This window comes from Pyrgilauda ruficollis, unplaced genomic scaffold, assembly GCF_017590135.1.
Source record: "Pyrgilauda ruficollis isolate IOZ18807 unplaced genomic scaffold, ASM1759013v1 scaffold16, whole genome shotgun sequence".
In the NCBI taxonomy this organism is placed as follows: domain Eukaryota; kingdom Metazoa; phylum Chordata; class Aves; order Passeriformes; family Passeridae; genus Pyrgilauda; species Pyrgilauda ruficollis.
The window spans coordinates 7,751,646-7,778,239 of NW_024514764.1; the positions used below are offsets into that span (position 1 = coordinate 7,751,646).

General features: G+C 38.2%; 1 protein-coding gene across 3 annotated transcripts in view; it reads left to right on the forward strand.

Moving 5' to 3' along the window:
• SNX29 (sorting nexin 29) overlaps positions 1-26,594 on the forward strand; it is a 104,361-nt gene that overhangs the window by 68,638 nt on the left and 9,129 nt on the right. For all 3 annotated transcript variants that reach the window (XM_041462833.1, XM_041462832.1, XM_041462834.1), the window contains one exon: positions 3,376-3,515. In XM_041462833.1, coding sequence (XP_041318767.1) covers positions 3,376-3,515 — 140 coding nt within the window. The remainder of the gene's footprint in view (positions 1-3,375; positions 3,516-26,594) is intronic.

Genomic DNA, 26,594 nt, shown 5'->3' on the forward strand with positions numbered 1-26,594 from the left:
GCTTGTAAATAAAAGTAGGTTTTTGTTTATGAGTTGGAATGTAAAGTACTGCCTAGATTTCTGCTGTGGATAATTGGGCCCAATGAAAAGAAGGTTATAGGTACCTTTTTATAATTTAAGACTGAAAAAATTGGCCAGGCTTTGAGCCAGTTGTGTTTTTCTGTTACCAGTTGTTCTGTTTACTATATTGTGACAAAAACTCTTTATTACAGCAACAGCTTGGCAGTAACAACTCTGTGCTAAAATCATTGCTCTGAGTAGCCAACCTGCTGTTGCAAAATGCACGTTTCATGATAAAGTGCAGACCTGGAGCTGAATCATTTTGACCTTGGTTTACATTGCTTCTGGTGAGGACAACGAGCCTTAGTACATGGTACAGAATTTCATGGTAGATTGCTTGGTGTTTGTTTTACAGATCAAATTCATGTCAGAGTAAAATAACATTTTTAACTGTTTTCAGGCTGGGTTTTTTATTTCTGGGATGTTCTGCCTTTTTCTTGGACAAATGGCAGAAAAATAGCCATATTATAAGCACTAATTTGTTCAGCTGTAAACAGCAAAAATTGCCTTCCCTAAGTATGTTCTGGCAGTCTTAATTAGAAAAGTCCTTTGTGCCATTATTTCCTGTAGTCAAGGAGACTATTTAGAGTAATATAAGAGAAAGTACCTACATTCAGCGTTTGGCTCCTGTGTCTATAACAGGATATAGAAATCCTTCCTGTGAAAGAAGATGTTTTTAGTTAAATACATTTGCAGTACAGAAGTCATACTAAAGGAATGCAGTTTCTGCTTAAGAGAAAACTTAAACACAATTGAAATTATTTTAGAATTGAAAATACTGTTGTTGAAGATTTGTGGCCAAAAAAACTTCAGAACTGAAAAAGTTGCTGAATGTGGTATTTAACAATGCAGGTTTTCTTGTGAAAACACAACTGACAGAAGCAATGGAAGTGGAGCGAACAAGTGCAGTGAGGGTGAGGCAGCTCTTGGGAGGGCTCTGAGCTGCCCCTGCCCTGGGAGTGGCTGATGGAGCAAAGCAGGATTGTCCTCCCCCGTGGCACAGCTGGCAGCACCTGGGGCAGGAGGACTCCAGCTGAAAGGGGCTCAGGTGCCAAACATCCCCTCTGTTCATGTGGTTAAAGCTTCCAGAAACAAAGCTCTTCCACAAACTTTTTCTTTTCTCCAGACATCTCCCTTGAGTCCCTGTCTTGTCTTCATCCCCACGCAGCAGAGAAATGTCCCTCCAGTGGAGTGATGTGCTGCTTTAAATCCTCAGAGAGGAGAGAGGGGAGCACAAGGCTGCTCCTTGAGCCTCACCAAAGAATCCAGTGGGAACAAAAATCTTAGTGAAAAGAAGAAAAAAGTAACATAAGTGCTATTCAATGCTAATTGTTTAATTAGCATTGAAGAGCACATTTATTTATTATTATAGTTCCATTTTATGGTAATATTGTGTGTCGTCATGAATTAAAATGTTTGCTTTAATGTTCCCAGCAGCTTGTATAGGCTTCAGTTCCACTCATTTGTCCTCCTGCAGCAGGGCAGGGAACAAGCTCTGCTCTGCTGTGTCCCAGCTCTGGGAACTGGGCAGGTGACCCTGCACAGGGGCTTGGGGGGAGTTCCAAAACCACAGCTTTGTGGAGGAGTTTCAAATCACTTGCAACACAACTGGTGTGTATGCTGCTGAAAAAAATATGTGACTGGTAAAAATGAAATAGCGAAGTATATAATATATAGGGGCTTTTTTATTTTCACTTAGCTCTCCATTGAATTAATTTATTTGATTAATGAATACATTAATCAATTTTTCATAACATTACTGGATCGAATGAAATGTATTAATGTAGAACTGGAAAGTTAAAACAGAACTGGACATCTGTGTAGAAAGCAAAAATAAAATGAATCTGTACATATTTTGGAATTTCGCAAATTTAATTAAACAACGTAAGTACTGCTTAAGTTTATGAAGTCTGTAAGTATGGATGTCTTCAGCAATTTCTTACATCTTACTCTATTATGTCCCTACAATTATGTCTGATTTGTTATTCCTAAAAATATGCTTGTTCCTGGTAACTTCTAATGGGAGGGAAGAACAGAACAAAATGTCAGTGAATGTTCTAGGAATGCTACAGCAAATTCCTCCTGAACTCGAAGGAGGATCCCTGCTTTGATGGTGTTGTTCTGTTCTATCTAGGGAAGCAATAACCTTCAGATTTGCATCCCCTGCATGGCAGCATGGGCTGAACCTTTTCCATACAATGAATTTATTCAGTGTTGTCAAATGTATTTATGGTGTTTTGTTGGCGGGTTGTTTTTTTTTCCCCCCCCAAGAAACAAGAATTAATTTCCATGCCTTTTCCTACAGACATAAATAATACAGGTTGGATAGACACATCTCTTAGATATTGGTTGTTTTTGAGAGCTGTATCTGTCTAATAATAGGTTTGGCTTTGTGCCTAAAGAACATACTGTGACATTTAAACCAGGTGAGCTGTGCCAGCCCGCCCGAGACAGAACACTCTGGCTGAGCATAAAGCATCCAGCACCTGATGTCACTGTAAACCTGTCAGAGCTCCCTGTTCCTGGGAAATGTGTCACCTTTAGATTATAGTCCATGTAATTGTCAACCCTTACAGGGAAAAGGTTTAAACGACATGGAAGTTATGGGATGCCTGGCATCTTGCTGGTTGTGATAAACTTTTAACTTCTAGGTCCATCAGCAGAATGTGGAGTTTATAGAACTAGTCTATTTATTTGGGCCAACACAGTATAAAATCCTGGCTCTAAAATGCTACAGAAACAGCAGGAAAACATTTTAATGAGAGTTGTGATGTAATATTGAAAAAAATCTACTATATGAAGACATCATCACAAAAATAATTATTTAATAGCATAAAAGTGCTGGACAAATACTTGTCCATTCTGGAGTTTGTGTACCCATCATCTGAAAAGTATGAACTGGGGAGACATTGTAGAAGTAAGTCAGCATTTCCTCCTGCAAAGACTGGTAATTCTGGATCTCAAAAAAATTGCGTAAATTGTAATGCCATAGCCTCTGTGCTGCTGTTCTGCTCTGCCTCTCTAAGATTGCAGTGGTTTATGGTCCAGAGAAGACAGATTCTGCCAGGGAGAGGATCTGACATCCTGTCAGTGGATGTTTTTGTGGTCTTATTAGGATTCATGATTTTCCTTTATCTCTAAGGACAGAGTCAAGGGGTTTTTGCGTATTGCCAACATATTTCTATAGCCATAATAACAGAGATCATCAAAAGATCGATTTTGATGCTTACCAGGACTGTTTAGTTACATGATGAAGTTGAGAAACATGTTCTTTGTGTAAAAAAAACATTTATATTTTTTCCTCTCTATTTTTAGGATGCAAAGTTTGTGGAAGAGCGACGCAAGCAGCTACAAAATTACCTAAGGAATGTAATGAACAAAATTATTCAAACTGTGCCAGAATTCACAGCCAATCCCAAAAAAGAGACACTTATTCAGCTGATGCCCTTTTTTCTGTAAGTATCTATCAAGTACTTAAGAAAATATTAAGGTTTTTTCATCACAGATTAATTTAAAATATAATGCCAGCATCTCCAAAATCTTTAAAGCAGAGCTTTTTTTAAAATAGAAGCCTCCTGTTCAGATTGCAGGTGCTTTTGTTATATTTAAAGAAATATATGACAAATAGAGTATTTTTTTAAATTTAAATGGGGATTTTGAATGAAAATCACAGTGTAAATATTTCAGAAATATCTAAGTGACTTTAAAATCTGCATACAGATCTGCATACATGCTCTTTAAACATTAGGTATTTTCAATTTATTTTATTTGGTCTTCCTTAGTTTTGTTTTGTTTTTTTGCTACTGTGGGGTTTCTCTTATTTTTTAATCTTGTTTTGGGGGATGGGGTTAGAGCACTATTAGGGTCCTTACTAACCAAATAAAAAAATCAAGCTGTTGAGCTCTTTTTAGCTGAATTTTGCAGTCTGCTGATGCTTGTTTTGATTTCATTAATGTTAAAGTTGAATATGTCCAGAAATAACAGTTGTCTGTTAAGAATCTCAAACCCTTTGATACACCATCACACAAGGGGTATAATCTGACAAAACTGTCCCTTTTCCCTTTAAACTTCTTTCTTCATGTATTTGTAAATATTTAAAACTATTTAGGAAAAAATACTAATGAAAAATTGTTTTTGAAAGTCGTGTTCTTTCACTAGTAATTTTTCAGTGTAATGGTTTTTCAGTCCTACACCTGTACAAATTTTGGATAGGTTGAACACTCATTTACAGTAAGTCCTCATGTGGAATTTGCTGTCCACGAGCCTCTGCACAGGGATTGTGCATCCATGCCTGTGAACCCATGGGTGGATTCATTTGCAGCTTCAAGACCAATTTCAAATGAATGTGTTTCATCACAGCACACATATTTAGTTGTATTATTGCCTGGTCTTTTGCAGTGTGTGTCAGATTTTCAAGTTGAAATTGGATTTCAAGAAAGCTCTATTTATTAGAAAATGTAATAGATGAGTGGAAGAATGCCAAGATACATCTTGTGGCATTCATGAGTTTCCAATTTTTCTGTGGATTTGAAATCAATTTGATGAGACATCTTGCTGATGGTGTTATAAATGGTGAAGTGATGTTTGTGGGGAAAACTTCTTAAGAGACTTGCCTTTTGCTCCCTAAGAACTTATTGTCTGGAATTTGACTAAGAGCTGGAGAGATGGAAATAGTTTAAAGTTCGAGTTGAGGTGCCCATGTGTAGCTTTTTGTTGAGCAGTTTTAAAGAAGTTATCTTTTATGTTGTACTTAGTTTTGTTTTTGAGAGACGAGGGAGGCAAATACCAAATACATTTGCAGTTGTAAAATGTAAATGCCATTATATTCCTTCTGTGTTTTTTAAAAAATCTTAATACACTATTGTTACAGAAGTAATTTATTACACTATTTTTTTGGTTCTGAGAAATGACATTTCAAAAATAGTATAATCTCCTGGCCACTTATGTCTAAAACAGGAAAGGAAAAAGAGTTTCCTCTTACTCCTTAGCCCTGAACAATTGCTTTCTGATATTTAGTCTTATCTATTTTCTAAGTGTGTAAGTAGAATTTCAATCTCGTGTTTCTGTTTATTAAAAGAAGTGCCAGGTATGGGGATCTGCACGGGACAAGATTAAAATCACAATCCATGTAATGGGTTCTGCCACTGCTGCATAAGTCTGAGTGAACACTATTTCCCTGTTATAAAACCCTCCAACTCTATTTCTTCTAATAAATTTAATGTAGGGAGAGATTAAATCAATTTCACAGACAGAGCAAAGTTTTTTATTGAGAGCACATTTAAGTTCCATTATTCTAGGGGTACAATTTAGTTGGTAAAGCATTGTGATACAAAATAATGCAGTTATCTCTAAAGAGAGAGATTTGCTGTAAGAAATTGGCCAACACCATTTATCACCCATTCCTAAACACCTCTGTGATGCACTGCACTCCTGCTAACCCTGGTGTGGGTGTTCCACAGGTGGCAAAATACCTCTTTATTTTTAGAGGTTTTTTTCTAATTTGGCAATTTTATAATTCTTAACACATTGCATGAGACAGTGGACTGGAATGTTCTGTGGTGTCTGGACATTATGGCAGAGATTCTGTTCCTACATGTATCTGTGAATTATTTCCTGAGAACTTTTTCTTATATAACAAGTGTATCAGCATTCTCTCTTGGCTAGAGTAGATAGTTTTCTCTGAGAATACTAGTGGGATTCTGGAAAAACTCAGCTGTTGAGCAAAATAACTACATTCCTCATCTACAGCAGCAGACAAAATGGCTTTTTAATGCATTTTACTACTGAGATATCAGACTCTTCTGCAGCTACAGCAGCAGCATTAAATTAATAAAAAGAACCTTTCTAAAATGCGCTCCTTCTATCAGTGTCTGAAAGTGCCATCATTTCTAGGCTATTTGAACTCTCTGTGGCCTTTATTATCTGAGACTCATGATCTCAGTCTGGGGCACTTCTGGGGGTTTAAAAAACATCTAAAAGAAAATGCATTTCAGTTCCACTTCAGATTGCCAACTTCTCCAGTATTATCCTTCTGTAATGGATTTGGAGCGTCATCAACAGGAGACCTGAAATACCTTGTAGTCTGTGAATTGTTTATGACTTTAATCAGTTGTAACCTTTGTACTGTACTTGCACTTATTCTGTTCTCTTAGGTTTAATAATATTTTACTGTAAAACACTGTAAATACGTACAGAAATTCTGATACATTTAATTTTTCCTCTGTAGCACACATGTATGTACTGTTAGTTGTATCTTTATCAGTGAAGCAGTAATTACAGAACACTGAGGTATTAGTCCCAGGACTGTGCTGTAGACAGTAGTGTTACCTCAGTCTGGGGAAAAAAATACAGCCTTGATATGCATAAAAAAAAATCTCTAGAGCATTAGATCTGTCTGTTAGGAAGCAATGAAATGTAAAATAAAAAAATAATTATTTGGTATTGTAGAGTTTCTTCTCACTGCAGAATTACGTGACCAGGCTTCAGTGTGCAAATGAAAAATCCCATTAAAGTTATGTCTGATTAGGCATCCTATGATAGAAATTAGAGGGTCAGTTTTAGTTAATCACTTTTAAGACCTGATTGTGGTCTTAAAATATGATTATGGTGAGCAGAACATAAGATTAATATCTCTAAGACTGAATCCAGTGTTAATGAATATTGCCTAAAATTTTTGTTGTTTGTTTCTTTGGGAATTCTTCCCTTTCAAGTGCAGTGGTTCCATACAATCAGGCACAGATCTGACAAGGAAGAACATTTACATTGATCTGTGTGAAATAGCCTGGCACTCTTACAGAGGAAGGAATTGCTTTTCTTTTGAAACTCAGCTAACAGTTTGCACTACAATAATGTGATGAGTTTGCTACATTTCTTCCCATCATGGTATCAAATGCTTGTGGTGACTCGTGGAAGTGTCTCTTGTTCTGAATCCTTGTGCTGTGAACTGTCATTGATGTATTTTTCCTTTTGTCAGTGTCTACCACTTGTAATCTCAGTTTGTATCTTTTTCAGTTTTGATACTGTGTTAGCTCAGTCACAGGATTGGTCAGAGTTTCCCATATAGTCCACTTTCTTGTCTTAATATAAAAAATAGATTCTGACTCTGCTAATTTATCTGTTTACATGCTGAATAACAAATTCTTTGCAGTAATAAAATTGAGATCAAAAGATAAATTTTCAGTCCATGTGGAGCAGAACCTAAATCAAGAATTAGCACTGCTGAATTAGATTGCTACATCTGCTAGCTGGTGAAGGCATTTATTTGCACTTATGATTGGTTCATTATGGATAAACAGAGCTGGTTATAACAAGTACAGTTGTGTTTTAATCACATTTTTATCATTATGAAAAATTATCACAAACACAGAGCTCCTTGTAAATATATATAAAACCAGGAGGGATCTTTGGCAACAAGAATCACAATTCTTTGGACCATATAGTTGAATCTTTCAATATAAATCTTTATATAGATTGTATGATTTCAAATATGTAAGAAGCTAAAAGCTTTAAAAAGTTGGGAAAAAGAATTCTAAAGTTCTGTGATGGTCCAATTTTCTATCTCGCTGGTTTCTGTATCAATTGTCCTAATTTTTTAAAAGAGATTTTCTTTCTAATGTCCTCATGATGGGCACAAACTGAAATGCAGGGAAAATAATAAAAACCCCTTTTTTCCCCACTGTGAAGGAGATGAAGCTCTCCAGCAGTTTGCCCAGAGGCTGCTGACACTCCATGCTTGGATTTGGCAGGACACAGCCCTGGGCAGCCCTGTGGGGATTGGCTCAGTGATCTCCACGGGTGCCTTCCAACCTCAAATCTTTGTAAATCTGGAATAGAATCTTAAATAATCTGATAATCTTGAGTTGTGTTTTACATCCACCCTGCAGAAAGAAGTGTTGGCTAAATTCCAGCTGCTCACACAATGTTTGTTACCTGTGAGCAAAGCAAAGTCTGGACATGGGGAGCTCCTAGAACACAGACTCCACTTGGTAGCTGTGCAGAGCTCTTCAATAGGAGTAGTCCCACTTTGCTGGTTCTTTTGCCTTGGCAGTGCAAACGTTTGGATAAAAATATGTGCAAGAATGGTATAAAGGCAATTTGGTGAATGTTTTCAGCAACTGCTGTGCTAAGTACTTTTTAATCTCATATTGTAGGCCACAGGTACATGCTACACTGGTTTCTAAATAACAATTTTATGTTCCGCTGAGCTGCAAAGCTGGACGTTTATTCCCTTGTGGGAGCTGCTCAAACAGATGCTTTAACAAAAGCAGGGAATCTGCTCACTAAATCATCAGCAGGTTCTGTTGTCTGCAGGATGTATTTGAACACCAAAGGAGTCATCAGTTCTTTGTGATGATTAGAGGATTGTAATTTTCAAAAAATTATTGCTTCCATTTCCCCTGGGTGACATTCCTAGGGGCATATTTGATAGCAGAAGTTATGTTCTTAGGTGTTTTGTGTCAGTTGTCTTTGAGTCACCAAGTTAAATTGTAGTGAAAAAAAATACCATTTCTACCTCTTTTTCATTTTGTAAAATGCTTGCACTATCTTAGAAGGTAGAGTTATGAGAAATGTGATAGAGAGAGACTGATAGGCAAATTTCAGTGCCAGCCAATCAGCAGCTCAAAAAAGAATGTCATCCTGGGAATACTCCTCTCAGATTTATTTAGTACTAAACTGTGTTTAAAGCCAAGTACCTGCTTTTGGTCTTGCAGACAGTGAAGTTAAAATATTGTAGAAGAATAGATGTTTGTTCTGAAAGAATTGAAGAATTTTGGTTTGGTTTGGATTTGGCAGTTTTCTCATCTCTATTACAGTTGCACCTGTCATTGTGTCATTGAGAACATTTAAATGTATATATTAGAGGTATTATGAGAGGTAAAAAGAACATTAGCTTCTGCACAATACCATTGCAAGTATTAAAATGTTGCTGCCAAGTAAAAATGAAATAAATCACCTAGGAAAGTTACTGTGAAGCACTTGTAAATGTTGTATTTCTAGGTTCATTTTAAAGAAATTGACAATTGACCCTTTCAAAGTTAGGTTTATGATACTTTAGAGGGATAAAAACATTTGCTCAGACTCAAAGTCAGCTACAGATTAGTGTAACAATTATATTTCATTCAGTAACTTCATCCCCACAAGGGATAGGTAATGTACAGCACATGTAGCACAGTTTTAGTGTAAAGAATGAAACCTAAACCTTTTCACAGAAACATGAATATTCGTTAAAATAATATTTTTGAATACACAGACATGAATATATTTGCATATGAAGATAAAGGTGTGACTGTCGTGCTGTTACTGCATCTTCAGATAAACAATAAGGTGAAAAGCAAACAAGCAATCCCTGAAATGCTGTAAAACAATATTGAAGCAAAATAAGGAAGTTTTAAATACAATTTTGAATTGGTTGACTTCTCAAAAACTGAGTTGCTGGTGGCGTGACACTTCTTAAAGCCATGAGGGTGTGTATCTGTGCATTCTAGTGAATGGAGGCAGCGCTGGGCTGCAGCATCCTGCAGTGCTGGGGCCAGCTTGGTGCTGGGTTGCAGCATGAGGGGGCAGCTGTGCCTCCCGCTGGGCACTGCTTGGCTGCAGTGCCTCCTCAGCACTCCCAGCTGTGCTGTGGAACAGGAGTAAGCTCTCTGATAGAGTATAGTAGGCACCCTGGAATAAAATTTACATGAACAAACTGGAAATAGCAATTGCTTAAATATGGGACTTTTAATTAGTAAAGCACCTTCTGATGCCTGAAACATGCTAATGAAACTAATTTATTGCTATGTTAATTGATTGATCTAATGTAGAGATGTTACACAATATTTATCTTTCAGTTGAACTGTGTTGCCAAGCACTGATGATTGTTGAAGTAAAAATATCTTAGATATCTGAAGTTTGATTATCATGTTCAGATAATGCATGAAGTTTCAGTGCAAAAATGTGGTGTTCTTTTGTGGAATTTTTGTTGATGGTAGAATTAAAATACTTGAATTTGAGTGGATTGTTTTTAGCAAACATAGAGTTGTCTCACTGTTATTCTTGGGTTCTGCATTCCTCACTTTGTAACTGACAGTTTTGGTTTTAGTCTTTCATAACCTATGATGCCTGACATCAGACTTAAAAAAAGCATCATGCATGTTTTGATCTAAGTGAAAGAAGTAGGGCAAAAATTGTTTGGCCAAAATATATGAAAATTCAAACTTTCATCTCTTTCCCTTTCTGCAGGAATTGCCTGTTATGTTGTGTTTTGTGGTTTTGCATACACTGAAGATGTGTATTACATGGCATTCTTCAAATGTCTTAATTTTTTTTTCCTTTCCCTGCTCTGGGTAGTTGAGAGGGTTTATGGATGTTAGAGGGAAAAGAGGAAAGAAAAAATACATTTGGAGGAATAGAAACAGGATAAAATGGGCAAGAAAATGCAGGAAGAAAGAGACCTGGGATGCTTTATGTTAAAAACAAGAGGGGTTGAATATACTAAGGCCCTGTGGATAAACACTGGTACTTTAGGCTTACTAGAAGCATTTGGCTTTATACAGCTGGTTTTATCCAGACATATGAAGATGATATGATTGTAGGTTTTTGTTTTACAATGGATCTATCTGGGCTTTGACAGGTGATTTGTGAAATAATTAAAGCTTTGTATAGGACATGAAAAACTGACACACATTCCCATTGATTATTCAAGTCTGTCAGGAAGCATTTATTTTAACTCTGCTGCTGCTTTGCACAGGGTAAAGAGCTGTCGTGCATCCTCTGATTTTGTGCTTACCAGTGGTTTGTGTTTTTAAATGGTTGGAACAGGTTCTAAAATCTCTGGCCTGAGCTAGGGAAGGGTAGTTATCGTGGCAATACCATTAATAGCAGTCACAGTCTTCAGACAGTTGCTGCAGATGGAAGTATATTCCAAATACCCATCAGCACTTAAGACACTTGCTGACTTCAACTTGGTTCTGCTCTTAGTAATTCCACAAAAGTTAGCAGTCACATAAATGCTCCCTGGAATTTAAATGACATTTTTTTGATCAGGAAGAATATTTTGCATAGTCCTTAATGATTTGCATGAGGCATATAGATTAACCAACAAGATATGCCTTTTGTATCAAAACATTGTAATCCTTTACATGTCAGGTAAAAATTAAACAAAGTCAAAATTTGGAGTCAGAATATATATTTTGATATATTTAAAACTATTTTTGTAGTTGCTGATTTTCTTCTCAATTGTTAAAGTAAAAAGGACTAGAAAATTTGTTTGTTTCTCTCAGCTGCATTTCTATAGGTTGTTTCTTTTCCAGTAGGTGGTCTTATTAAATTTGCCAGCAGTGCCCAATGCAAATAAGTTTTTTTTCAGGTGAAAGAATCTGTTTATGTCTCTTGAAGTTTTCTTCCTTTTGCTCCCAATTTCTTGTTCTCACTTGCGTTTTCTCAGTCTTGCAGTTTTAAGGCACCACTGAGTCAGAAGTGTTTGGGTGTTCAGAAGTACAATTGAAAGGACTTAGTCCTGCAGGGATGGGTAATAGTGAGAGCATTACAGAAACACATCCCTCTAAGCTCACCCTAATGAAACACCTCAGGGTTGCAGTGTTCCAGGACTGAGACACCTCACGGAAAAGGTGTTTGTCATTTCTGTCTTGGTGTGATGCTCAGTAAAGCTGGGGTGTCATTCAGCAACTCCATAATACTGAAAGGATTTATGTATTGTATTTATTGCTCCAGTACTGAGCCTTACCATAAAGAAAAAGAATCACTTCACTTTGAAATAGTGTGACTTGTACCAATTACCATCTCAATAAAGACAGTGAGACTTGCTTTGCTCAGTTAATTGCTATGAATTGTTCAACAGGCCTCACAAATAGGTGTTTATGAGCATATTTCCATCAATTAGATTTTTATCATGCTTCTTTATATTCAGAGTGACCTTTACAGTGCTTATGAGAAGAATAATTTAGTGCATACTGTACAAGGATTGAATACTTTCCAGTCACCACTGGAAACATTTGAGGGCTTGTGATCTTTACAGTCGCCTTGGAATAAACTTCTGTTTAATGCTGCCTGAGAAAATAAGAGTTATGTTTAAAATTACCGATACAAATGACAGAGAGGCTATGCTATGATATTTCTTTTGCATGTGTAGGAATGTACAGAAAATGCTCTCCATTGCATTGCTTGAAAAAATGGACAAAAATAGAAAGCAAGTAGATTGACAGCAAGGTTATAAAGCACTTAGTGTGTTGCTAACTGCTGTATATTGGTTTCCTTTATAATCACACAATTTGTAAAGCTCTGGAACAGATAGAGAGTATGTTGAAAACAGCCGTGGTGAATGTGAGTGCAAACTTCAGTGCTGTACAAAAGGAGCTTTTAACTGTGCTGTGTATTTTGTGATGTTCAATTCCCATCTGTACATTGCAAGGAACTGGCTGGATCAGGATTTGGAATGCTTTTTTTTTTTTTTTCATTGGGCCACATGAATTCTATCATCACTTTCTATCCTTTTTTTTCTTCGAGTTAACAGCAGGCTTTGTAATGAAAGATCATTCCAAGGGATGAGTTGTGATTCTCAGCAGCACATCCTTCTTCCTTGCTCCTTTGCTGCTTGCCAACAAACTTAGCAAGTCCTTAGCAAAAGACAGGGTTTCTAAACTCTGGGGTTTGTGTCTCTAACACACTGAACTTGTAGCAGTGCAGGAAGATATTAAGATTTTTCTGATAAAAGAACACAGAGCCAGTTAAGTTTTGTGTCATTACAGCAGCGATCCTGTTTCCTTGGTTACAAGTCACATGCACTCCCTTGTTGAAAAGTGAATTCTTTATACATTCAGGCATTTCTGTACTGAGCAGGTGTTTCTGAAACTGGTAGCAAAAAATGGTCTCTGGAGCCAGGAAAGAAAGTTTCACTTTGGAGGTTGGCACACCATTCCTGTCAGCATATTTACTGCACACTCATGTCTGGCAGGGAGTTTCCAAGGTGGATTTGGTTAGCTAAATCAGAAACTCTTTCTAATTTTAAACAGACAGAAAAATCCTGCTTCTGTTTTGTCCATACCTAACTCATAAACAATGGATCCGATATTTTTTAAAGCTCCTTATGCCATTTTTGGATCTGAAACAAATTTTTGCATCTGGGCTGTGAAAAGTGGAATGCTGGAAATGCTAATATAGTTAAGTGTGCAGGACTTCAAAGTCCTGTCCTCATTCTTGATAGCATGAAAGCATTTTACTGTGGGATAAGGTATGGAACAATCAGTTTATTTTTTTTTTTTTCTTTCAGCTATGTTGACAGCCATCTTTAGACCTTTTATTTGTAGTGTGGTGTGGTTGTCCTAAGTGAGTAAAAGAATAAAGATGTTCTTGTCAGATGAGCCATATGACAGCTGCACCTGACATTCAAATATAGAATTGCAAATATAGGCTGCACCTTTCTTGTAAGCACTGTGGTTTCTACCAATATTCTCACTTTATTCCCTTCTGATTATCAGCACTGGTTAATATATTGAATTAATGACATACAGGAATAGAATTTAACCCAAGAAGATGTCATTATCATAACATGTTAAAGGGCACAGCACAGTGTCAAGATATTAGTTTAAATTAATTTATCAGGAGTGCATAAAACAGGAAAAGTCAAGATTGCAACAGTGCAGTTGTTCACCAGAGTCATTCTTTTAGCTGGAGTGACTTGAGCAGTAGGAGCTTTCAAATGAGGTTTTCAACCTGGAGGAGTGCACTGAAAATACTGAAATTTTTCACAAAATGTATTTGGGAAGTTAGAGCAATAGAATAAAAATTTGTCAAATACTGAGTAGGATTTGCTGAGGATTTACTGAGCTTGGGCAGTGTCACACTGTGATTGGGGTCTGGGTGGCTGAAAACCAGAGTGAGTCAACAGGGACTTGAGGCCAATATTGTAATAAAGGAAATGTGAAACAAAGGCAAACTGAAACATGAACAGGTGAATTGATTTGGAAGAGATAACTTGATGTTGTGTATGCAGGAGGGAATTAGTTTCCATGGGGAGCTGTGACAGTGATGATTTTTGGACAAGAGGTTTGACTCACCAACATAGACCCAATTTAGCTCAGGAGTTTGTTGAGAGAATAATTGGGCATGAACAGGAGCAAACAATAGCTGGGTTTTAGTGGATGACTGTGTTGTGGCTGGCAGTGTGAATTATTATAGAAAGAAAACTGGAGAAAGTAGGGTATACAAGAATAAATGAGTTGAATAAGAGTAGAAGAGTGCTGTAAAATGTAAATAGCAAGAGATTGAATGAGACAGTTTGGAGGGATTGAAGTGAATGTACGTTAAAATGAGGTGAAAAAGGGAAAATAATGGAAAAGAGTGTAAAAAAAAGAGTGCACATACACAGGATTTATTTTACTGCATTTTATGCACACATAGAAGCCATTTCATTAGAAGGGTATTGGGATTTTCTTTCATATTTTGAAGTAGCAATAGTAACTGAACTAGCAACCAAAGGTGTTCACCATAGGCACAGAATTTTTATTTAAACACTACTGTAGGAAGGTATTTTTTCTTCTGAAAACAAGCCTTGAAAAAATTATACATGAGTGATTCTGGTATTTTAGAATAGTCTTACTGTGTATAAAGATGCAGCTCCAGGTAGGATCTTGGGGTGAGAAGGTCTGGTGCAGTGAGCATTCTGCATTCTGTGCTGCTCCATGTACAGAGCAGTGTAAATGCCTGGCAAGAGGAGATCCCTCTGCTTGGGTTATCTGACCAGCTTGCTGGGCATTCAGTGGAGCTGTTCTCTGTGTGCTGGGACAAAACTGCCTCTCATCCTTTAATCCTCAGCTCTGTAAGCTTCCATTCTCAATTTCATAGCCTGGATATATCTTTGTGAAGTACCTTCAGCATAATTCAGGATGATTTTTTTTTAAGTACTGAAACTTGGAAAATGCACAGACAATCATCTTCTATCTTCAATTTCATTGTCTGCATTCTTTAAAATAAATTTTTGCTCATGTAAACATTTAGTAGATTCTAAGGTGATCCTCTCCATTCCAGCAGTATATGTACTCTACTCATCCTGAAACCCTAGAATCTGGATTTCCTCAGTAGGAAACAATTTCTTTGTGCAGTTCTAAAACTCTGCTACAACTGTTCATTGATAGTGTTAGCAGTTATATGAAATTATGAAATGTGCATGTGTGGGGCGTACACAAATACTCACAAAATCAAATGCAGGTGGCAATTTCAATAATACTTAAAAAGCAGATATTTGTGATACTGTCTGTCTCAGTTTACTGTGCTCATTCTCCAGGCCTAAGGTATGAGCTCTGTGGAAGGACATAGGAAGGAGGTCCATGTGCCTTGGAGAGCCAGCCCCGAGGGGACAGGGGACCCTCTTGGGCAGGGCTGTGCTTGGCTGGCGCGCATTGGCACCTTGGGCTTGATGTGATTTTGCCTTTTAGCTGTGGCTGCTGCTCAGTCTGTGCCAGAGCAGCCCCAGTTCCCAGTGTCTCCCTGAGGGCTGGGATGGGTGCTCTGTTCTGCAGCTCTCTGCTGGGTAAGGGGCTCTTGGTGCTGTGTTTGTCTCCAAAAGCAATGCCATGGTGCTGTACCTAAATGTATGTTTTTGTTCTCATGCAAAATAAAGAACCAAGAGTTGCAAAGCAAAACCATGAAAGCTGTCAAACACAAATCAATGTCTATAAACCTTCTCTCCATTACCCTCCTAGTCTGCACCTGGTCACTGACAACTGTAGAACATTGACATCAAAATTTTCATGTTTGAAAGAGTTTGACATCTCTACAAGATGATAAAAACTTTCCTAGTGAGCACATAGAACATACTTCTACTTGAATAGCTAGGAAATATAACAGGGCATTTTGTTTCTTCTTCCCTTCAAATAATAGTAATTATTAAAGATTCAGATTCTTTTTTGTTCATTAACAAGTATACATAATTTGTAAAGTAAGCTAGCTAGTAAAAGTAAGCTTTTACTACCTTTGCAATTGTCTAATTATTTCCTTTTACTGTGTAAACCAGTTTCTGGCATGATTGTCTGAGTAGAATTCTTTTAACAAAATTGCTTCAATGATACACCTAATTTAATGAAAAATAGTTTTATTTTCTATGTGTTATCCTTCTTTTTCTAGTAAATGGTACTAGACACGTCTGGACAGTTTATTTCGCAGTTATCCTCTCTGTCTGTAACAATTTGCTCCATTATTCTGCTGGAATTGACTTTTTCAGAGGAGGAGAGCACAGAGGAGTTTGCAACTCGGTCAGTCAGTAGCTGAGAATGTGCTAAAATGCTGGAGTGTAAGCAAGTGCAGATGCCTCTGTGTTCTTGCTGTCCTTGCTGTATGACAGTGTCTATCTTCCAGCATGTGGGACCTCTCATACTTTGAACTACAAAGCTGTGTCTTTTTGTCCCTTTTAAATCAAAGCCCCCAAAATTAATACAGTATTTTAAAATAGGCACAGAATTTGCAATGTAAAAAGCTCACAAACGTATAGAATTATGCTGCATTGTAATGCATATTTTTCATGTAGCATCCAGGTCATCAGAGAGCACCAGACTGGCCAAAAAGAAAAAAAAAAATCAAAGTGAATATTCTAATTTGGTGTGAAGATAATTTTCTTCTCAGTATATTTTTTTAAGCTGCTGAGCAGGTGAGAGTACACTAAATTGCCTCTGTAGTGACTGCATAATGGGACATGTGGATGGTAGGAGCCATTTACTGCACAGTTGTTCAGGACTGGCTCAGGTGCCTCACTGTGTCACATGCACACCCCACAGACACCTCTGATGGAGCTGTGTAATGTTCTTTTCACAATATTTTCCCTTCTTGAGCCAATTTCCTGGCCTTACCCAAATCTACGTGAGTTCCCTGTAAGGAATTTGTGATAATTTAAAGCTTAATTTTTAGCCTACTAAATCCTGCAAAACAGTTTGTAATATTTATTCTACAGCTGCATTTAAACTAGCTGATCTATAATTGCTTGTTAAGTTTCTCTTTCTGGAGCTTATTTTAAGAAAATTGCCAGCTTTAGATATTCACAGTCAAATCTCAGCATATGAAGATTGCATAACAGCCAGTTCAGGAGATGTGTTTTGGAGAACCTACAGGTAGGGGAAGAGAACCATCTGCAGGTCCCTGACAGAAAACAAGTTTCCAGCAGAAAGTGTTTTGAACACTGTTGATGTGAACATGTTGTTTTGTAAGAAGCCATCTGGCCAGCCAGAGCAATCTGTGTGCAAGTGCAGATGGATCTGGGAGCTGGGGATCCAGAGCCCTGAGCTCCTTCTCCTGCTCCTTGGGACAAGGCCCTGGGGACCCCCTGTGCTGACCCACTGCACCCAGGGAGCCTGGATGCCACAGCTGAGCTCTTTGTGGGAATGGCACAATGCTGGAAGAAGGCAAAAATTCCTCAAGTTCCATTCTCCATGCAGCTGAAAGCAGGGTGCAGGTAGGTGTGATGGCAGGAGGGCTTGAGCAGATGGGACGCTGAGCTTCCCTTATCAATAAGTTCTCATAGCCCACTACTCTTCTAGTGCTGTTTTTGGAAATTAGAATTCGAAATATACAGCTGAAGAGGGAATTATTTCTTTAAATATATGTTCACAGAATGAATAGAAACTGATTAATGGAACTGAAAGAAACCAACCAAAATAATACCGTATTTATCACATATATTGTATTTATAATGTATTTAGAACTTGCATAGCATGCAACTGTGGCACTTAGATGTTTTTGAAGCCATACTATTCTCACAAAAAGTGAGGTTATTTCTACTCCTGGTTTTCTCTGATGTGTTGAAAGGAGCTTAGGGGCTTCTTATTCACTTCAACCAGTCTGCATGGCAGAATATATTACTTATACTATGCTGGTGTGGCCTGGGGGATGTGACCTGCTCAAAACCCAGTCTGGGGATTCGTGAGTTTAATTCCCTAATTAGTAAAATCTTAGATGGAGTCATGAAAGTGATAGACACAGTTTATAGCAGATGACTCCTGGTACAAACCAGGTGTGGAAATTCAGACTCTATGTTCAAGAGAAAGACTTCAATTTGACATTTTCATTGAATTCTGTTAACAGGGGAAGCTTGATAGAGATGCTTGCCAACAACACAGACTATTGAAAAATCACTTTTCTTTTACAAGTATCTAAAATGTGGGAGAGTAGAAGAGCTCCCAGCCTAGCACGTGAACATTGGATGTACAAAGGCAGCACCTCCAGGGAGAGCAGGATTTAGGGGATTTGTTGTTTGGGAAGCAGGGTCTGAGTTCTGTGACCTACCTGGCTGGCCCTGTCTCCTTCTGGTCAGGCCATAGAGCTCTGTTCTCTCTTCAGTTCCCAGACAGCCTTTGTTGTGTCACCAAACTGCCTTGCTGCTACTCTGTGAAATGGGAAATGGCATTTCCAAGGTTTCTGGTGCAGAAAAACAATGAAGTCCCTTAAGCCTGGTCTGTGCCAGTGGGCACTGCTGCTCTTTGCACCCTGCACTTCAGGCCTTGGTGCACCAGGAGCTGCTCTGCATTCAGCCAGGGGCTTCTTCATGTTGGGTGGTTCTCTGTGACATCTGCAAACACTTTTGGCACAGGATGGCATTTGCAAACAGTTTTGGCGTGGTGGATTTCTGTAATGCATTGTCAGAGATATTGCCAGCTGAGCTCTCAGACATGAGTTTATGATGTTTGCTCCAGATCCCCTGAAATGTCAATACCTCAGAGCAATTGCCCTTGAGAAATCTGTTATGTGGGGAAAAAGAGGGAATAATTATTGAAAATACACTGTTCTTTAAATCAGAATGAGTGTGTGCAAATGTATTCCCATATGTAAATTTTACATAATTGCTTGAATGGCAGAATTAGTAGAATGATTTTTTAAAAAATAATTTGCTAATGAAACAACATGACTTTTTTCCCTCTTCAAGTAACTGTTAGATTTGGAATCCTGCAAGAAAAAAATTATTCTGTAATGCTTATTTCACTGGGAATAAAACCAAAGATTAAGTTTAATTACTTTTCCACAGTGGAAGAGATTTTGAGGAATGAAAGAAGCTATGCTGAGGATGGAAAATAAACTTTATTCCTTTCTCTTAGCATATGAAGCAGTAAGGAATACTCATGAAACTGTGGTTTAGAGCAATCTGTTTATACATCTTATATTGCAGTCTTCCAGTGCTTATTCATGCTCATTTCTCTGCACCACTGCCTGTAATGGATAATGGATGCATCCATTCGAATATGTAAAACAAATAATCTTCATAAGGGAGGTGTCTTTGTACTTGTGCATGTACTTGGCTTTAATCCAGACCATAACAAGCTTGTTTATGCCCAACTGCACACTTTTTCAAAAGGAGGTGGCTTATTTCTTTTCCTTATTTGAACTTGTATTGAAAAATATTGCAGCAGCCATCAGTTTTTCTGTGAAAACAGCAGGAATTAGCTACAGGCCATCACTGAAATTCAAAACATCCTACAGAAGCTTTGTTCCTTGGTTTTGCTTATCTGCCAGCTGTAAACATAATCCATTCAATTCTGTTGTATTACAGATCCTATTTTTGTGGTATATTTTTAATATGTTTGGTACTTGTGTGGTGGTAGCTGAATCCATGAACAGTTAGCTGAAATATCCTAGAATAACTTGATGTAATTAGAGGTACTTGTCTATTAATGACAAAAAATCCATAGTATGCAGCCTTCCTTCCCTGCCATAGCCCTTCACATCATTAACCATTGGGTAAAGAAAGTGATTTTGGTTGGTTTTTTTTTCACTTTAGACTGCTTCAGAGGTCTCCAAATACATCCTCTGTAGATACAAATGAGGCCAAATGTCAGTTCAGAAATGACAAATAACCTGAACTCTTGAGGTCCGTGCAGAAACAGCAGTGGCAGCATCCTGAGCCAGGGCTGGTGCCTGTGCAGCAGCAGGGATGGCTCAGAAATCCATCGTGTCTGTGCTTCCACCCCTGACCCTGCACAGCCCAGGAACAGCACCCAGAGAGAACTTTGTGTATTCACAGCCTCAGTCTGACATCGCAGGATGGAGCCACAACAGCTGCTCATTTCCTAATGCAGATCTGCTTTATCACTAAACAGGCTTCTTCAGTTTCCTCTTGCTCAATAACCTGATTTTAAACAGAAATTGCAGGAAGGATTTGTACTGAGATGGCTGGGGTCACCATCTCCAAGAGCAGATCAAAGTAATTTTTCTTCAAATCTTCACATATTAATTACACGGTGCTCCACAGTTTGATTACCAACAGCAGTATGAAGGTTTATTTTTAGTTTAAGATTTTAGAAATGCAACACAATTACACTTAGGAGTTTAGTAAAACTCATTATAAGTGTTAAATGAGACCTGCTAATCTTTGGGTTTGAAAGTTAGAAAATATGGGCCTTGCAAACAGCTGAGACAGTCAGGTATGACCACAGGGAAAGAAAATGGTGTTGGTTTGCAGACTGAATATTCTATCATATGTTTACTGTTAGTGCTACAGCTGAGTCAAAATGCATCTAAATCCTGAAGACTCCAAGAAAATCCAGTGCCCAGCAAAGGGCAGGGATAAGATGAAAAGTAACACAGGGGCTTCACTGAGCTTCTAAACCAGGGAAAGGGAGTCGCTGTTTAGTTTAAAATGTACATGGAGCCATGAAAGATGTCCTCTGTTGGCTGTTCTTCCTAACAGCAAAATCTTCATGTGGTCAAAAGGCACAAAACTCAAAGAAACAAGAAGGGGATTTCATAGTTGATGAGGAAAGTGCCTGTCTTGTCATCCTGTGATCCTTTGATAGCTTCCTTCTGGGACAATACTCAGCTGGCCTCCCAAAGCAGATTCTTTGGGCAGCAGCAGCCATTTCCAGGCTCCTCCAGGAGCTGGAATTGAGAAGTTTCAGCAGCTCCCAGCTGCTGGGAATGTCACTCCAGCCCTGGAGCTACACTGCAGTGGCTGCCAGCAGTGAGAGCCACGGCTGCTCACTGCTGTCCTAAATTGATTCTTCTCTAATATTCTGGCAAATATTATTGCAAATCTGATTTATTTTTATTTTGAACTCCTTGGCAAAGTTCTGAGTTATAGAGGGTCCAAGATGATACACTTTTTAAAGGCTCTGAATCTAACGATACCTGGAGAACTGACCTGAAATTTCAGGAGCTCCTGGCCAGCAATGCACTGTGCACTGAACTCCCACTGGAGTCAGTAGCAAATTTTGCTGCCTGTTAACCTAATTTGGAGTCGTAATGAAAAAAAAGGATGAGCTGCATTTATCACAGACGCTTTCATTTTACAGAGAAAATAATTAAAATATGATTAAACAGAAAATGTGATTTTGGTTGCTGATTACTGTGGTCGTCTTTTTGCTGGCCAGCCTGATGCTTGTTTAGTTTCTGGCTAATCCATCAGGATTGCTGCATCCCAAGCTGGCTCCTGTAGTCATTTACTAGCCAGCGTCATTCTTCCATGAGCCTCCTCTTCTGTCTTGGATTAAATGTAAACATTAATCCCTGTCTTCATTACCAAGAACAAAGTCAGCATTTCCCTTGTTATTCTGTTGATGGTACTCATTTATTTACATATTTCCCCATCTTGATTACTTTTGTTTATTTAGAGAGTACAGATCTAATTGCACTATACCAAGTCTCAGCCCTGTGATTATGTTGCCAGGTGCAGATGTACTATTTTCTATGGGCTTATCCAAGTCAGTGGGAATTTCTTTTTTATCTTAGGAAAACTAAATAATGGGCTAAAATGAAGAATAATTTAAAAGCTCCCAGGGGTTGAGATTATGGCCTATATTTTTGAGGTTTTTAGGTCGTGCATCACTATTAGTATCAAGCTTATGGCTGGAAGGCAATAACATGCCCTTAGTATTTAAAAAATAAAACCCAGAAAGAGTGATTGCTGTAGAGCAGTGTTCTTCATGTTACTGTTGTCACCATATTTTCCAGAAAAGTTACAGTTATGATTCCTGGAGCAGTTTCTAAGTTTGTTCATTTTTTTATATTCATAGCTGTTATTTTTAATGTGACATTGATTCAAATCTGGATCTGCCTCTGAGAATGGTCACATCAGCTCTCTCCTGCCTTTTGCACATGTTAATATCATGTGTAATCTTCATGAGAAATGAAGATACTTCAGAGAAGCAGCTGATACCTCTTAACTTGATGGAGCAATTAAAACTGAAGCACTTCCTTGGAAGATCAAAACATGTTTTGATCACAACTTTTCTCTATCATTCCGTTTGCTTCCATGGTAATTTTAAAAGAAGGGGCTTGTCCTTAAAAATAAAAGAATGATGGTAATTGTTTATGCTGATTTTTATGATGGGCAGTTTACTGGCAAAACCCGAGCAAAGAGCACATTATTCCTTTTAAACTCACTGAGAACTGCACCTGCCAGTGCTTTGGGGCAGATATTCCTGCCTGGCTGAATTTGAATCAAAGAAGAGTCAGGGAGAGTGGAGGGACAGAGCCCTCAGCAGGGACACAGCAGCCAGCTGGCCCAGCAGGGCCATGGCCCAGCCAGAGCCGAAGTACCAGGAGCTGTTTGCTCCCGAGCCCGTGGAAAAACAGGACACAGCTAGCTGCTGCTCTTCCCAGGTGCTGGGTGTTGAAGGCTGAAAGTCTGATCTGCTAAAGTAAGGCAGGATTATGCACCAAGTTTTTTACTGCCATTAGTCTCAGTACATTAGTGAGCTCAGGATCAGGTAAATGATAGGGATGAACAGATAAGAAGTATTTTAAGTTCCAGATTTTTCCTCTCTGTGATACTGGCAAAATTAAGCAAATTGGAGGAGATGTTATAAACCTTTTTATTTTTTTTTCTTTTTTTTTTTTTTTTCCCCAGTGCTTGTCATGGAACATGATGAATTATTTGCATTTTGTGTGCTGTGTAAAGTAGGTGTGGGTAGGGGTATTAATACTTAACTCTTTTTGCTGGCTTCACTGGCTTTCCTGGTGTCCTGGTGCCTGAGAAGGCATGTGCTGCAAGCTTTGTTGTTATGCCCAATGCCAATTGTATTGATTATATGCTGTTTAAAAGCCAATTTGGTAATTAAATTTGTCTGTCCTCCATGTCAAAACCATTGTGAGCAAACAGTTTGTGAATCTGGGGGAGGAAGTGCCTGGCTGGTCACTGTAATGCACTGCTGCCTCAGCACGTGGAAACTGCTACTTGCCAAACAAAAGTTTTAGTTTATTTTTGTGTATATGATGCATTGTGAATCCTAATGCATGTCTTCTGTCTTCAGTTTTCTCCATATTTTCAATAGCAATGTAATCTAGCTGTCTGTGCTTTCCTTAAAGATAATTGCTTACTAGCAGGAATACCCAAATCCAGGAACTGAACACTGTTCTTCTGAAAGCAAATCTGACCTTTTGTTATTAATAAACAGCCCTGGATCATGTTCTGCTTCTGAACCACTTGTTCATGACATCTCCTTTTGCTGAGCGTGGGGGATGTGCTGCTCACACAGAGCCACCCCTGACAGGAGGAGAATGAGTAGAGCTGAATGTTGGTGATTTCCAGATGGAAATGGATGGAACAGCCAAACTTCCTGCCTTTCAGCTAAGCACAGGAATACAAAAACCAAATATATAAGTTATAAATAAATGTAAATCTGTGTGTAGTGGTCTCTGTCTTCCTGGTTAGCTGGGCAGGGGTCGTTTGCCAGAGCACGGTGTTCATGCATTCCCTTATTCTGTCTGGAGAGAACCATTCCCAAATGCAGAGGCCATTGTGCAGTGGAAAGCCAAGGAATGAGGGGATTAAGTAGAAGTATTGCTAAGATGGAAACTGATGAAAGGTGACCTTTGCAGGGTTCTGAGCCTTTCCTGAGTGAAAGAGTGTATAACACAGATATTATCCAGTTATAGAATATTAGATACAGTAACCATCTCCGTATGCCAACTTCAACATGAACTTAGTGGGGAAAAATGTTGTGTTGTCAGAGTTATGTACAGTGTCATGGTTTACAGAAAAATTCAAATAACAGTGCAGATGTTGATGAAGAAAGTCTCATGCTGTTATGGAAACTGAATTGTAGCATGTGAATGTTCAAGTCAGGGTAATTTGAATTGTAACACGTGGAAACACGATTATGTGTCATTGGAAGAGATCAAATACGTCATGAGTGTGGAAGTGTGTATGTGGAAGTAGAAGGAGCTGTACATTAACCAAATGGTTGGACAGAGAATTAATGCTTTTCATTTCTTGAAATTTTATTTCAGATCTGATCTTGATGGGAAATGATTATTCAGTTTGTAACCTGATAACTTTGCTCTAGTAGTGTCTTCAGGATTTTCAGTGTTGAAGAGTGCTATAGAGGGATTGTCTTTCAATCTCTTCTGTTAATAACTGACTCTTTAAACATCCAAATCAGACATTTATATTAATAAATGGAGATCACAGTTTCTCATTAATAATTGTATTTAATTTCTACAAAATTGGGAGCAGGGGCAGGAAATGTGCATCCAGTTATTTTTACACTTCACCAACTGGAAACAACTAGGATTTTACCCAGTTGACTGCAAAGTAGGAGTTAATACAGTATATGAAATGGTTTGGTGAATTCAGAATCTTAGTTACTAATGCCACTAAGCAGGTGTCTTATCTGATTTTAATTGGCAGAAGGTGCTGAGATATGTTGCATTGTCAAGTCAGAATTAGTTCTCAATTGTCTAATAAGGATCTCCTGACATGGGCATTGCTTACCAGGACCTCATTGAGGAGCTGCCTGCCTGAGCACCACTTTAAGTGTTGAGGTTATTACCAGAATTAGATTATTATAATGACTAACAAAGAATTAATAACATAAGAAGCTGGCAAAAGTCACCAAATTTACCTGGCAGTGAATGCCTTTTTTCATGAGGTGTTTAACATAACTCAAGTGAAACTAGAATTACGAATGTCTCCAGAGAGGCATTTACGTGTGAGATAGATCTATAGATAGATACATGAAATGCCTGATCCTGAGCTTTGCTGCACTCCCAAGATGTGCTTATTCTGTTCTCTGATCTCTGGCTGATACAAAAGTATTTCCAGTTGCAGATATGTTAAACTATTTTTATCAGAAAATTCTCTCTCTAATTTTATCCTGAAGAATAGGCATTGAGATGGGAAATAAATTTCTTCATGTAAATGCTCACATCAGCCAAGAGAATACTGCAGTTCCATGTACTGAGTATGTAAAGAAAACCCCACAAAATGCAGTTTGCGTATGGATACAGGGAAAGCAATAAATCAAAGGTATGAATAAACCAGCAGCTGATGAAAAGGACTGGTTATTTTAAGCTGTTTTCTATAGATGCACCTCAGGCAGAACTTGACACCAAGACAAAATCAATGAAACTGAATCGTTTGCCAAACAAACGCTGGGCAGATCAATCAGGAATGCTTAAAAGCTAAACAATGACCGGGTAGGAAGGAGGAATTGATTGCCTCAGCAGGTTGCTTTTTTCTTCAGAAGGGGCCAAGGTGAGAATGTAGAAAAGAACTTGAGCCTTTAATAGGTGGACATTTCACTGCTGAACAGGGCAGTGCCTGGTAAGCCTCTCTGCCTGGACCCTGCTGAGGCTTCTGTGGCTCAGAAGGAACAGAAGGAAAAGCAGAATGTTTTATTAAAGCCAAACAGGTGTAGTTGGGACACGTGTAGGCTTAGATGAATTGTGAACTTACCTCAGGGACCTGGGGAAGCAGGGCTGGGAGAGTTACTGCAGCACAGCTACTCCCTGGTTGAGATTTAGGTATTTTAAATTTGTATTTTAATCTGAGTAAAACAATCAACTGGAGGAGGACCCTAACTCAGCACCCCCAAACTAACCTAGGGACTATTTTTACTGAGTGTGACAAACAAGAGGATCTGCAAACCTTGTAGGTAATAACTTATTCTTCCTTCTTCATCCCAAACACTGGGTGGCAAAAAGATTTGTCTCAATTTCATCTTCATGTGCATTTGCCAGAAATACAGACAGAATAATTTTAATGTCTTTATGCTTCTGACCAAGAGCTGGTGGAATATTTGACCAGTTGACCTGTCAATACATTTAGAATGTGTTTTGGTTAGTACCAGAGACTGTATAGGTATTGTTCTACCTCTAGGCCAGAACTAAAGCATTAAGTCTAATAACAGGAGACAGAACAGAGGGGAGATGACTGTTTCCCTCCTACTTGCTTATCATGTGTTTTGGGTTGGTCATTTTGGCAAGAAAGCCAGAGCTGAAGCAGGCAAGTGAGATGGGTGGTTCTCCCATGAAAAGGGGGCTGAAAGACTCTTAAATTTATGACACTTTTAATACTTGAAACTTTTTCCCCGTAGAACATCTGTTTCCATGGAAGTTGATCAATTCAATTTCAGCTCCAGTTTTCTTTTCATGCTGGATGCATGAAGCTGTAATTCCTCAGATATACATTGATTTCTGTAAACCTACATTAGATAATGATGTGTCTTAGATTGTCATTATAAAAATTAGCTAAGACATTTAAGATAAATTAATCTCTAATTTAGTTATTAGATATATCATGTTGTGGAGTGGCATCATTTAAATTAGCAGAATTACTT